We start from the raw sequence: 15,505 nt of genomic DNA on the forward strand, positions 1-15,505 counted from the left end.
TGTCAAACCTAGGTTTAACTTCCTCTCTTACTGCAATATAGTGAGCAGAGGGGGGAAAGGAGAAAGGGAGGGAGAGAAGGGAGAAAAAGATAAAACTAAAAGGTCACACACCCGTTGAAGGCCAGAATTAAAAGATCCCCAGTTTGTCCTCACGTTTTGCACCCTGAGCACAGTTGTCTTGTGTAATTAGTGAAAGGAAATAACCTTAAATTGACTACAGCTCCCATGGAAAGATTTAGAATGGGCTGCACACAGCAGGAAACATTGTCTGTGTGCAGCCCATCACATAGAGGAATCAAGGGGAAAAAACCAGTGTATCACAAAAAAGGCACCCCTATACATGTCTACTCAAAACTAAACCATACTGACCTTAATGGGGTTCACTTCCAGGTTTGATTGTACATAGGATCGTAGCCCACAGATAGGCATGTACCTTGAAACAATAGGAATTATAAGATTCCCATGTACATATCCTTGTTTTCCAGGCAACAAATAAAACTCATATATCCAGTTGAACTGGGGGGAAACAGCTCTCAAAATAGTTCCCTCTGCTAACCTGAGAATGATGATCAAGAGCTCAAGATATAAGTAATAGGATCAAAGAAAAGGGACCAGAATGTGTCCATGGTCTTGAACAAGACTCTGTCTCTCAGTCTGACCTCATGTAATAAAGCAGGAATAAATATAGTAGAAATTGTAAGGCACTTCACACACTTCAAAGGGCCAAATAATTGGTTTTAAGCAAAGTTAAGGAACCAAGTATCTATAAAATATGTTATCATGTACATAACCAAAACTCAAGAGTAGAGTCACAACAATGACAGAACACTGAGTAAAGATCTACAAAATGTCCAAATATGAATGCTTAGATGAAGGTGTTAATATCTAATTTACATTTTGCTGTTTGATCAGAGTACCTTAGATACAATTCCTATGAAATACCCTATCTATACTGCATACAGAGCCACGTCTACTTTCCTTCAGCAGTAGACTAGAGGCGCATCTACAATGTAGAACTAATGCAGTCTGACACCACTTTAACTGCCATAGTGCAATGCTATAGAATCAGAGGAGTTGTAATTTAGTGAGGCACTGGTATCGGTTGAAAGAGAAAACTAAAGACCTTGTAACACCACAACTCCCATGATTCCCTAGCATTGAGTCTTGGCAATTAAAGTGGTGTCAGTTCTATAGAGCAGATGCACAATACATCCTTTTGATAACAGGACCTGGGTATATGGAGAGTGATGGATTCTAAAATAGTGTCATAATTCACCCTATGGAATACTCTGGTATCATCTATACTGACCATTTAATCCAGCTAGCTTCAGACTATGATGGCTAGACAACAAATTCCCACAAAAGTGTGCATGAAAGAAAGCTCTTAAACCACATCAATGTTTATTGCAGTGCTTCCATAATGTTTGTACAATCACCATCTGGGCCTAAAACTGGTCCCTAGGTAATAATATGCAGAATGAAAACACTTTCTTTCAGTAGCAGTTTGGAACTGCATTAAATGGTCTGTGTAAATGGAACCTGAGATAAGGAAGAGGAGGAGAATACAGATTTCTAGGATTGAGTGCAAGAAAATGGGGGCACAACAATAATGATGACAAGGAAACTGCGGTCCATTTTCTGTGCTCATTGAGTTCAACAGGTTACACATTTGCGGACTACTTTTGTTTTCCAGAGCAACCAGGATATGTTGCAGCAAACAGTAGAGCTGAGAATGGAATTCGTTTCTCCCATTTCCTTCATCTCTTTCGTGTCTTTTTTTCTCCTCAGGAGCACGAAACAGGAAAGCCGCTCTCGATACGGCAATCAGCTCCACACGAAAGCAAGCAGGAATGGGTCCTGGCTCCTGGCCTGCTTTTTGGCATCACAGAGTAAGAGGTGCTTGGGTGGAGGCCTTGGTAGGCACTCCTGCATGTCAGACATGAACTCCCCTTGAAAAAAAGTGTGTGTGTAGTATGTGGGAGTGCCTGTGCTTGCCAAGGCCTGCAGCTGCGGACCTTTTACTCTAGAGTAAGAGGTGCTCAGCTGGTTCAGGCCCTGGCAGGCGTAGGCGCTTTGGGCCTGCATGCCACACACTCTCTTTCCAAGGAGAGTACGTGTGTGGCATGCAGGGGCACCCGTGCCTGCGCAGGGTTTGCAGACGAATACCTACTCTAGAGTAAAAACAGCAGGTAAGAAGGCGGCCCCTTAAAGCACCCACCATGAAGGTGAGCCTGAGTGAGAAGCCCCCCACCCTCAATGGGCTGATAGAAAAATGATCTTTTGGCACCAGAGAGCGAATACAGACATCTGCCCTCCCAATTTTGGGAGGCTCCCAAAAAATGGATCGGGCCCTCACCGAAAGTCGGGACATGAAACAGGTCAGAGTTTACCCCAAATGCAAAAACCTAGCAAACAATGGAGCTTGGATCAAGCAAGCAACATTTTTGCTTTGATAGATAATACAATGACATTGGGAGAGGGTGAGAAAGCTGCCTCATGTATGGCATGAAGAATATATTCTGGTGTACCATTTCATACCTATATTTGGAACTGTCAAAATCGGGAATCTACAACAACCAGTCATTTATGCACTCTTGTGTGAACCACTGTAACTCCCCTTAGAACTGGACAATTTGAAACAGATCGACTGTTTTTTATGATGGCATTAAACTACTGAAACCTTAGCATTATTTAGGTTTTATCGTAAAGCAGTAAAAACCACCCACTGTTACAACAACCTTAAAAATATGAATTAGGCTATTTCAGTCACCTTAAAAGATGTGTTATTCTTTGTCATATTACTGAATCATAAGAAGGGGGTAGTTACCTCTAGGAGGTTTAAATTTTCTATCTATTAAAGTAATACCAGTAATCTGTTTTATTCCACCTAGGCAATTGCGGAAAGGCTATAATGAAAATTGGGCTTTGGGAAGGACCTTCTATTTGAAGAGCAGGCTGAAAACATCTCAGTTGCAGCAAGCAAAGTTGGGCTCTTTTTCCAGGGTGGTTATCAAGGGAAATGACTGGTGATAACTTTATTGATTAAAGCAACTCCAAAAAAATTTCTAACTTTGGCTACTGTCAAGCTGTTCTGCAACCAGACAATTTAAGAAGTTACAGTGGCAGAATGAAGACAGCAGAAGACTGTAATGTGCTTTATCAAGCACAGATGGGAATTTACAGTGATTTAATGATGCAGTTAATTTTATATTTAAGTGCAATACATAAATGGACCTGAACATTTTATGAGATCAAAGTCATAATGACACCCTTATGTCATTATGCAAGGCATAGACTAAACCTCACATAAAGACACAGCTAGAGAACTCCATATACAAGAAACAACCATCAGGTATTTTCCCCAAATAGAAAAATGAAGTCTATCTTTAAGTCATCACTAGGGAGTCTGCCCTTGGGGGCAGAGGGTTAAACCACTGAGCTGCTGAGCATGCAGACTGAAAGGTCGGCAGTTCAAATGCAGGGAGTGGGGTGAGCTCCCACTGTTAGCCCCAGCTTCTGCCAACCTAGCAGTTCGAAAACATGTGAGGAGATCAATAGGTACCACTCTGGAGGGAAGGTAATGGTGCTCCATGTAGTCATGCTGGCCACATGATCTTGGAGGCATCTATGGACAATGCCGGCTCTTTGCCTTAGAAATGGAAATGAGCACCACCCCACAGAGTCAGACAAGACTAGACTTAATATCAAGGGGAAACTTTTTCCTTTACTTTTTAGGGGATCTAAGTGATAGACAAATCTCTATGTGACAAATATCATCTCCAAAAACAATGGCGACAAGTTAGACATATATAGAATACACTTGAAATTTCTTGTCCCCACAGAGAAATTACGTTTTGACACATTGGTATAGCCCAGTGGTTCTCAACCTGGGGTCCCCAGATGTTTTTGACCTACAACTCCCAGAAATCCCAGCCAATTAACCAGGTGTTAGGATTTCTGGGAGTTGAAGGCCAAAAACATCTGGGGACCCCAGGTTGAGAACCACTGGTATAGCCTGTGACAAGAAAACGTTAGCTGTATTGACATTTTTCCCATTTGGGGAATTTGGTTGAAAAATTCACAAAGAGGTTGTTGTTGTTGTTGACTCCCCATCTGCTGAGGTCATAATGAGGCAATGGGAAAATAAAAGCAATAAAAGGGCACAATTAAGATATATTAAAATATTTGCTATCAACTTTAAAAAAAACTAAAAACAATCCTAAATTTTTTTTTGAAAACAGTGAAACAGAGCAACTTCAAACATTAAAAGTCATGTAGAATGATAGTGGTTTAGGTGCCTGAGCCCATCCTAGCTTGCTTTGGTAGGGAGTTCTACAGTTGCATGCTGTGACGAATTCCCTACCTGTTAGGCTAGGAAAAATCTAGAAAAGTGGGCCCAGGAAGTTTGGCAGCCATTTTGGAAAGGGTGCCGGGGGAATTCATTTTAGATACTCATTTCCTGAAGGGGGCGTGTTTAGGAACAGCTTGGAGGGAAATGAGGGGAGTTAGTGATTGGCTGAGAGAGAGTGGGCGGAGCTTAACTTGGAAAAGGGAAAAATGACTTTAAGAGTGTGTTTAAAACCCTGTCAGCTCAGATTGAGTCTGGGTGTCAAAGGAGAAATAGTTAGGAGTGGAGAAGAGAATAGTGAGAGAGGCCTGAAGTTGGTCAGTTAGCTAGCAGAGATAGCTAGTGAGAAGATTTTACAGCTATTAGGGAAGATAGCTGGTGGAGGAGGGCAGAGATAAATCCGGGAAAGGACTGTCTGTGGTGGAGTTTAGAATTACTTTCAGAGAAGAAATCCTGTCAGTAATTTCTGGAGGGAGAGAGGAGTGTCACTTGCAACTAAGTTGGAACTGATTAAAGAAACTACACACTTTTAAGTCAATACTTCTGAACAGCTAAGCTTATTGCCTGTTTTGTTCAAGTTCCCTTAAATAAACATCATTGTTTTATTGTTCACAACATCTGCCTCACGTGTGCCTCCGTGGATGAAGTTTTAACAGCAGTTTCCTGCAGCAATCAAAAGACTAATGGTGGCAGTGTATATTTTAAAAGAGTAATCTTTTCAGTTTTATCTCAGAACACAAGCCTGAGTGCTAATCCAGCATACTCTTGCCTAAGATACTTCAAGTAAACCAATGGCTTAACTTTCCTTTTAAGTTTGATGGGTGCCAGAGCTCTTTTGAATGGTTTTTTTCGGCCAGAAGTTTGTTCTAGCTTGTTCCAGCTTCTGCTTTTGATTTTTAATTAGAGGAGCCACATTCAATCACAAGTGGTGTACAGCTGGTGGGATTTACAGTCCCTACCTTTTAAATTTGGTTTGCAGCTTGTGGGGTTTTGCTCCCAAATAAATCCCAATCCTTTATACATGCCATGACAGAGAAAGCCCTGTTATGTATATGTAGTATCAACCTAATTTTGTGAAGTGTTGGAAGATCTTAAAATTCAGGCAGACTCATATAGGAGGAGGTTGTCTTTCAGTGTTTGTACTCATGTGCAAAAACAACAACAAACATGTTAGGTATACTAGGTGAGTCTTTGCAAGGATCAACACCAAGGTTAAGGTAGATGTCTGTGTAAAGAAAGAAAGGGTCCACATACATGTGTGTTGCATGGGTTAATCAATGCAAGTGAGTTCTCTTGCTGCAATGAACAGGGTATAACTACAGAGGTTTGAGTATACCATTTGGAGCTCTTTTCAAACTGCTGCTGAGGGTGTTAAGCTCTGTTATTTTTCTCCTGCAGATTGTCAAGACAATGCTCTTTGGAAAGGACCATTTGTTTTTTTTAAGTAAGTCAATGAATCAAGCTATATTTTAGTTTGAATTATGTTCTGCTATATCCCTATAAAGCTGTTTATTTTCCTCTCTGCTGAAACTCTGCTGTAAAGGGTAAAGGAATTTTCTTTTTGCACAAACCTACTGCAACCCTGGTGTCATTTTATCTTCAAGGGCACTACAGTTGAACTTTACGTTTGGTGCTATAGAGGGAGGGATTGTTTTCTGGCACTAAAAACAACAACAAAACCTGGTTGAGCTTCTACTGCATAGTAGGGCTGCAAAGTAAAGTTATGCATTAATTGTGCTGTGCAATTCTTGTGCTGAATTGGAAAATGTGTGCAACTGAACCAATGTACCAAATGTGCAACCAAAGGCATATCCACGAACAATGAGCATATGCATGAATAATTACACTTTATGTATATTCTTGAACAGAATGTAGATATTTCACTTTGGAGAAAAACTTTGGTAAACTGAATCTCAACAGAGAGAAATGTATGAATCTCATGTTTGTTGACAAACACGAGATTCACAGATACAGAATAGGTAACACCTGGATTAAAAACAGTCCGTCTGAAAGGGATCTAGGAGTCTGAATAAACCCAAGCTGAATGTGAGCCTAAAGTGTGATGTGGCAGCAAAATAGCCAATGGGATTTTAAGCTGCATCAATAAGAGTATAGCGTTAAGATCCAGGGAAGTCATAGATCCATTCTATTCTGCTTTACACAGATCTCACCTGGAATACTGTGTTCAGTTCTGGGTACAATTCAAGAATGATATTGATAAAAAGAAATGTGTCTAGAAAAGGGTGACCAAAATAATCCAAGGTATGGAATCCAAGCCCTATGATGAACATCTGAGGGAGCTGGGTATGTTTAGTTTGGAGAAAAGAAGGAGAAAGGGGGACATGATAGGCATGTTTGAAATTTTGAAAGGACATCACATTGAGGAGAGGGCAAGCTTATTTTCTGTTCCTTCAGAGACTTGGACACAGAGCAATGGATTCAAAATGTAGGAAAAATGATTCCACCTAAACATGAGGAAGAACTTCCTGATGGAGGAGCTGTTCGGCAATTGAATATGATGTCTTGGAGTGTGGTGGAGCCCCCCTTTCCGGAGGTTTTTAAACAGAGACTGGATGGCTATCTGTTGGGAGTGTGTTGATTGTGTATTCCTTGTGGTCTCTTCCAACTCTATGATACTATAAAAATGACCCATCACTTCCATAGAGGAACTTGAACATCAACAAAAAACTGAACAGGATTCCAGCCAGTGTTTTGTGCAAAATTATTAAGAGGTAAAGTTTTCCCCTTGACATTAAGTCCAGTCGTGTCTGACTGGGGGGTGGTGCTCATCTCCATTTCTAAGCCAAAAAGCTGGCGTTGTCCCTAGACACCTCTAAGGTCATGTGGCCAGCATGATTGCATGGAGCACCGTTACCTCCTCACAGAAGCGAGACCTATTGATCTACTTACATTTGCATGTTTTCAAACTGCTAGGTTGGCAGAAGCTGGGGCTAACAGTGGGAGCTCACCCCACTCCCCGGATTCGAACCACTGTCCTTTCAGTCAGCAAGTTTAGCAGCTTATCGGTTTAACCCACTGTGCCACCAGAGGGCCCTTTGCACAAAACCAAAAATGCTTTTTTTTTTTTTTTTACAAAGAATAGTGCTTCAGACATTTGAAAAATAACATGATCAGGATGCTTCCATCATCAACTTCTGAAAGTAAATAGAGAGGGATATGCTTAGATGGGAAATTCATGGGTCACAAAACACTCTTGCCTGGTTTTTGTGATGTATCAGTCGCTCCGAGACCTCATATGTTCTGTTATCAGAACAAAATTATCTGGAAAAGGAGAATTTCTTTGCTTGGGAACCTCTTCTATGAGTTGCAATTATTCTTTTAAGCAAGATACACACACATCTTGTTTTGACCTCTCCAAAAGTGATTTATGAAAAGAGAAGTGAACTTCTGGTCACTTCTGGTTTCTTTTGGATGAGATATTCAGCTAGCACTGAGTTTGTAGGTACTAATCTGGCTCATGAATCTTTGAAGTTTGACAGCCGCACATATAAGACAAAAGGTGTTTAGGTTGTTGATGCATTTCAACAGACGACAACAGCTATCACAAAGCTAGGAAATAACCACATAAATAACTAGTTACTTATTGATTAATTTCTCCTTTTGCCCTGCAACACAAAGCTAATTAGGAATGGTCATTACCAGAATTTGGAATTATTTAGTAATGTGTTGGTTTGTGTTTCCACTTCCTGCGAAAATAGGCTTAACTAGCAGAACTTAATCTTTCTGTGGTCCAAGGACTGAAGTTGGGACCTTTGGCCTTTGCATTTAAAACATATTTTCTGGTACTTATGTAATTAAAAGTAAGAGGAAAGCAGAAGATTGTCTTATTCAGTATACAGAAAAATAGTCTGCATATGCTCAGAAAAAAAATCAGAATATCATTTTTATTAATAATTTCTGCTCTTAATTAGTTGACTTCAAATTGAGCTGGATCATTGTCTTCTAGAATGAAGACAGTACTTCTCATTAACATTTTTCAGTTCAAACAATCAATCCACTGAACAGTGTGAACTGAAAGGGGAAGAAATGTATAAAATCCACATTATTTGCTTTGAACTGGATTATATACAGCAATGTAGATTCAGATAATCCAGTTCAAAGCAGATAATGTGGATTATCTGATTTGATAATGTAGATTATATAGCAATGTAGAAGGGGCCTGGGGCCCCTTCCACACAGCTGCGTAACATCCAAATTGAACTGGATTATATGGAAGTGTGGACTCAGATAATCCAGTTCAAAGTGGATATTGTGGATTATCTGCCTTGATATTCTGGGTTATATGGTTGTGTGGAAAGGCCCTGGGTCAAAGAAAAGAGAGCAAGAATGAATCTTTGTAATTCAATGGAAATCTTATCACTAAAGTAGCACAAAAGGTATCTTATCTCTTGAATTGTAAAAGCTTAAATCTAAGATTTCTGGTTGCTATCTAGTTTCTGTACTTTTTGCCTTTGAAGCAACTGGGCTGGTGTCCGCTGAACTCTTTCCTCAAAATCTTGACACAGTTCATCAATATATTTTATGTCTGTGGGGTATTTAAGAGTTGTTGCCATTTTGAGGTTCCACCAGGCCCTTCAAACTGAGATTACTGGATTAATAAAAGTGGGTGGCTGTGCTCAGTTCTGATTATTTCATTACCAGAGAGATAGTAACAAATTGGAAGGAGCTTGGAGAAGAGTGGTGAAAACAACTCAGGCTGCCGAGGGATTGACTTGTGAAGGAAGATTAAAGAAACTGAAATACAAACCTGAACTACAAGATAACCAGGAGAAAATATCAAGAAGACGATTTACAAATAACAGACAAGCAATAAACAGAAACTAATTTTAGATCAGACTAAGCTTCATTTTGAGGAATATTACCTTGGAAAATCAGAAAGAATTGAATGATTTAAAAAACATAAGGTTAGAATGACTAGACTTACATGAAAAAGAAATATTTTTGTTTATGCCTTCTGTTTGAAAGGAATTCATACACACACACACAAATGCATACACATGTATATATACACATATATACAAGATGGTCCACAGGTATAGAGAAATGTATGTGCTACAAACACAAAGAATACATAAAAAATCAGGAAGATACAGATCTTGCCAATTTGTAACCAAGCATTCCAAAATAAGATAATCACGAAAAACTATGGAAAAAGGTTTTGTCTACACCATAACTGGGTATAGACTTCAAAATTCAATTTCTTGAAATAAGCTCCTCCCAGCTGATGAGGTACAGTAATTCCTTGACTTAAGAGTGTAATTTGTTCCTTGATGAGAACTTAACTCAAAACGCTGCTCACATGTCAAAGCCAAACTAGGGCCGAGCAATGGCTCTTAACTCAAAATGATATTAAGTTGGGACACTTTTAACTGTATTATAGTTTAATGGTTTTCCAGTTTTTAGAAACCTTCCACGTAGAGAGGTAACTGTGGGAGAGAAGAATTCTGCAATACAAATAAAGCTTTTCTTCAGCTTCAAATTTCTTGTGTCACAGGGAATGAGTTCACATCTAGAATTCTTGTATTTTGTCAGGGTTCATCCCTTTGGTAACCTTGCCTGCCCCTTTCTCTGGACTGTTGTGTGCCTTCAAATAGTTTCTGACTTATGGTGACCCTAAGGCAAACATATCACAGGTTTTCTTTCTTTCTAAACAGTATTCCCAAATGGTCAACAGAAGTAAAGATCTCTCCAGCTATTACAAAGATAACCACCTAAGCCTAACCCTGCCAAGACACAAATGTGTGCTTTCCACCTACATAATTGTGAAGCCAACAAGAAATTGAAAGTTACCTGGGAAGGCCAAGAGCTTGAACACTGTTCCCACCCTAAATATCTCAATGTCACCATAGATCAAGCACTAACATTTAAAAGTGATGGTACTTACCTTTAAGGCCTTACATGGTCTGGGGCCGATGTACCCTGTTGCCCTGTTTGTGAGAATTAGATGTTTGTGCAAATTCATGCTCTTCCTCTTTCTATAAAAGAGGAACCATCTTTTGGGAATTCACAACTTGTATGCTACATTGCTTGAGAGGGTAGACTGTTTGCATGCAATTGTCTCTTCAGCCACTAGGAGGATGACTGGAATTGATAACTATAATGCTTGCCCCCAGTGGCGCAGTGGGTTAAACCGCTGAGCTTGTTGACCAAAAGGTCACAGGTTCAAATTTGGGAAGTGCATGAGTTTCCGCTGTCAGTCCCAGCTTCTGCCAACCTAGCAGTTCAAAAACATGCAAATCTGAGTAGATCAATAGCTACTGCTTTGGCAGAAAGGTAATGGCGCTCCATGCAGTCATGCCAACCACATGACCTTGGAGTTGTCTACGGACAATGCCGGCTCTTCAGCTTAGAAATGGAGATGCACACCAAGAGTCGGACACGACTGGAATTAATATCAAGGGACAACCTTTACCTTTACCTAATGTTTACTGCCAGAAGGGACAGAAAGCTTTATCTATGCTGATGATCATGCCATTACTGCTCAAGCAGGAAGCTTTGAGATGATAGAACAGAAGCTCTCCGAAGCTCTAGGTGCCCTTACTGCCTATTACAGGGAAACCAGCTGATCCCTAACCCATCTAAAACATAGACATGTGCTTTTCACCTTAAGAACAGACAAGCATCCCGAGCTCTGAGGATCACCTGGGAAGGAATCCCACTGGAGCATTGCAGCGCACCCAAATACCTGGGAGTCACTACCTACAAGAAGCACTGCCTGAACATCAAGCAAAAAGTGGGTGCTAGAAACAATATCATACGAAAGCTGACTGGCACAACCTGGGGATCACAACCAGATACAGTGAAGACATCTGCCCTTGCGCTGTGCTACTCTGCCGCTGAGTATGCATGCCCAGTGTGGAACACATCTCACCACGCTAAAACAGTGGATGTGGCTCTTAATGAGACATGCTGCATTATCACAGGGTGTCTGTGTCCTACACCAATGGAGAAATTACACTGTTTAGCCAGTATTGCACCACCTGACATCCACCGGGAAGTAGCAGCCAATAGTGAAAGGACCAAGGCAGTGACATCTCCAGCTCATCCCTTGTTTGGGTATCAGCCAGCACGTCAACGACTTAAATCAAGAAATAGTTTTCTAAGATCTACAGAGACACTCACTGGAACACCTCAGCAAGCGAGAGTCCAAAAGTGGCAGGCTCAAACCCAGAACCTCAATCAATGGCTGATACCAAATGAGAGACTCCCCCTTGGGCACACAGAAGACTGGGCAACTTGGAAGGTGCTGAACAGATTGCACTCTGGCACCATGAGATGCAGAGCCAACCTCAAGAAATGGGGCTACAAAGTGGAATCCACAACTTGAGAGTGTGGAGAAGAACAAACCACTGACCACTTGCTGCAATGCAACCTGAGCCCCGCCACATGCACAATGGAGGACCTTCTTGCAGCAACACCAGAGGCACTCCAAGTGGCCAGTACTGGTCAAAGGACATTTAATCAGCTACCAAGTTTGCAAACTCTGTTTTGTCTGTTTGTTTAAAAAATTGTTTAAAATGTAATACAATTGTCTGGTTGATACTGACACGATAAATAAAATAAATAAATAACCTAATGTTTGCAAAGAAATCTTACCTGGTGAGGTTCGATGCCCATTTCGGTCAAAGCTGATTGGAAGAACATTTTGGCCGGCTTTCCTACCACTTCTGCTTGAATATCACAGGCATACTAAAAGAGAAGAGAAATTAACTTTGCATCTCACACAACATATGCGTTGCAACAATTTATGAACTGAGAAGTTATTCATAAACATCAAAATATCCTTGCTTTTGGAAAACCTATAGTGATCTGATAGTTGAGCAAGGTAGAAAACTTCATTGCTCTGCTGCAGCTATACCTTTTTTTATTTCAGGAGAACAGCATCCCTTTGTGAATATCTTATGTCTTCCAGTGCAAGACTCAACTTTAGTATCTTCTTCTTTTTGAACTAACACCACAGTTCACATATAAACATGCAACCCTATGAAGAAAATTAAAGCTGGATCACCAGTTCTCAGTCAATGTTCTTGTCTTTGTTTGTAGCCTTCTACCCTATATGCAAACTCTTAAATAAGAAAGAAAAGAGATACATGGCCATGACAATGGTGTTCTTGTAGGGAAGGTTCTCAAACTGTGGGTTCCCAGGTGTTTTGGCATACAACTCCAAGAAATCCCAGCTAGTTTACCAGCTGTTAGAAATTCTGGGAGTTGAAGGCCAAGACATCTGGGAACCCACAGGTGTTAAGAACCACTGTTGTAGGGGCATTACTCTGCTCTAGAGACCATCTCAATTTCATATCAGATGACATTTGTTCTTTACTGTTTGCCTCACTTAGTATAGAATGAATGAGTTGTTCATTGTACTAGCCATAGGCTAAGACATCAAACAATATACAACTTTTAAAAGTATAGTATACACTTTCCAATATAAGCATTAAACATATTCTATAAACTAGCTCTTTCAAATCACAGTACCAGTGACAATCCTCATAGGCATGATAACAATTAAAAAATCTGATTTGGATTATCCCAAACTGTTTCTATTTCCATTTCCAGCCTCCGCTATGGACTTTACAAATTTAGCTCGGATTTTTTGGGGCTACAACTGCAAATGTGGCAACCTTTAATATTATATTTTTTTGAACAATACACTAACAGGTCACGGATAATTGCTGACTATTGCTATGCTGTCCTTTCTTCCAGAAGGTCTCCCAGGAGATTGTTTCTGGGGTCATTATACAAAGAGAAATGTAAAAGATAATGTATTAAATCTCTTTTCCCCGACCCACAAATGCAAAGTCTTTGAGCATGCGCAATCCCTCTATATTTCCCCTCTAACCAGCCTGATGGCATTGTCTGGAAGAGCAGGGCTGTAAATGCTTTCCTGAGGACTACAGATGTTAAGTCTTGAAGATATTGTTAGCAATATTGGTCACTCTTTATTAGGGGATACCAAGTAGTGAAACCCTGCTGTTTGCTACACCGCAACTTACCAGATGCATCTATCTCAAAGATTTTATCTCTAATTGACTTCTTGTCCAACTGTAACAGGGCTGTTGTTGACCCGTCAAAATACTGATGGAGCAGGGCCAACTAATATTGAGCCCAGCCTCCCGCTTCTATTGCAACATCAAGGATTGCTTTGTTATACTCTCATCCTCCATTTCCAAAAGTCTCCTCCCATATGAGATATTGAACTTATGTTTGCCTCACTCTTTGCTTTGCTTTGTGACCTGTATTTTAGTTTGTAGGGTTTTTTTTTCATATCTGGAGCGACTTGAGAAACTGCAAGTCATTTCTGGTGTGAGAGAATTGGCCGTCTACAAGGATGTTGCCCAGGGGACACCCAGATGTTTTGATGTTTTACAATCCTTGTGGAAGGCTTCTTTCATATCCCTGCATGGGGAGCTGGAGCTGACAGAGGGCGCTCATCTGCGCTCTCCCCGGATTTGAACCTGTGACCTGTTGGTCTTCAGTCCTGCTGGTACAAGGGTTTAACCCATTTCGCTTATAGGGGCTCCAGTTTGTAGGGTAACAAGAAAATAGTTGGATTACAACTCCCAGAACCTATTGACCACCAAGGCCAATGGCTGTGCAAGCAAGGACATTCCAGAAGCTGTCATCCAAAACATTATCTTTCTAATGTGTGCTTCTTAAAAAGTCAAAGCTAGATTGAAATAAGACAGTTGGGCATTTTCTATAGAACCCAGTATAGTGTCTTTCCACCTTCAGTTTCTAAATCTTCAGTTTCTATCATAGAAGCTGGAAACGTGTGGCCACCAGGAGTTGTGGGAGTACAATTTCCATAATCGTGAGCAGTTATAGGAACTGATTTTAATTCCAAATCAATAGGATCTGGAGGGCCACAGGTGTTCTGAACTTTGTTCTAGTACAGAAGTGGGCTACTGGAGGAGGCAGGGCACACCAAAGAAGTAACATTATTTCTGGTTTTGACTTCAACAGATTTGTGGGTCTACTAGTAGTGGCATTTTGCTTTTGTCATATGCTAGTGTGGTGGTCCAAGCCACTGCGTGAGTCATTTGAGGAGGGGGAGGTTGCAAGTAAAAAAAAAACCCAGCCCCAAAATATTTTGAAAATTTGGGCCTGACGGGTCATCAGGGATGTTTCAATGGCTGTTCCCAGGTTTTCACTTTGCACACCTATGTCCGAGTATAAGCGTTTGTGCCTAGTATGTCCTAGTATAAGCCATTTGTGCCTTAAGAGTGCTACAAACTTGACTGTGCAGTTCAGGGCTTAATTTTTATATTATAATAAGCTACATATTATTTCAAGTTATAACATACCTCTAATGCTTTCATATATGCTCCAACATCAAGTTTCAGGCCATCCGTTTCTTTATAATAGCGTCTGAAAATGAAAAGTTTAAAATGTAAACAAAAATTGAAGTTGTTTCTCCTTAATACAAGACACCAAGTTCTTCCTTTAATGTCAAAATCGGTGTTGTAGTAGTACATGAATGTAGGTGAGTCACACACATTCCTCAGCTTATGAGCCAGATATTGAAGGATGCTCTGCCCCCTGCCTTAGCAAGCGAGAGCCCAAAAGTGGCAGGTGAAAACCCTGAACCTCAATAATTGGCTGAGACCAGATGAGAAACTCCCTCTAGGCACACAGAAGATTGAGCAACCTGGAAGGTGCTGAACAGGCTGCGCTCTGGCACCACGAGATGCAGAGCTAAGCTTAAGAAATGGGGCTACAAAGTTCAGTCCATGACACGTGAGTGTGGAGAAGAGCAAACCACAGACCACTTACTACAATGCAATCTGAGATCTGTCACGTGCACAATGGAGGACCTTCTTATAGCAACACCAGAGGCACTCCAAGTGGCCAGCTTCTGGTCAAAGGACATTTAGCATAATGCCAAGTTTGTAAGTTTGTGCTTTTAAATGCCTTATAACTGTATCCTCAATTCACTGCTGATACAATAAATAACTGTCTTACCCAATTGATCTCTACAGACAGGTCAATTTTTTTTAATGTAAAAGATGGGTGAATTCACTAGTTTGCTGACAATTACCCAAGCATCCTCCTGAACATATACATCTTTAACACATACTTCCTTTTCTCCTAACTATGAAACAGTCCTAACTATTAGTTTTTCTTTAACCGACTCCA

General features: G+C 40.6%; 1 protein-coding gene across 1 annotated transcript in view; it reads right to left on the reverse strand.

The window, feature by feature from the left end:
* The window catches only part of LHPP (phospholysine phosphohistidine inorganic pyrophosphate phosphatase), a 183,108-nt gene that overhangs the window by 132,783 nt on the left and 34,820 nt on the right, over positions 1-15,505 (reverse strand). Inside the window, exons 4-5 of the mRNA XM_067465794.1 lie at positions 14,674-14,737; positions 11,966-12,058 (exon numbers count right to left, since the gene is read on the reverse strand). Of these exons, the coding sequence (XP_067321895.1) occupies positions 11,966-12,058; positions 14,674-14,737 (157 nt within the window). The remainder of the gene's footprint in view (positions 1-11,965; positions 12,059-14,673; positions 14,738-15,505) is intronic.

Source organism: Anolis sagrei, chromosome 3 (assembly GCF_037176765.1).
Source record: "Anolis sagrei isolate rAnoSag1 chromosome 3, rAnoSag1.mat, whole genome shotgun sequence".
Taxonomy (NCBI): Eukaryota; Metazoa; Chordata; class Lepidosauria; order Squamata; family Dactyloidae; genus Anolis; species Anolis sagrei.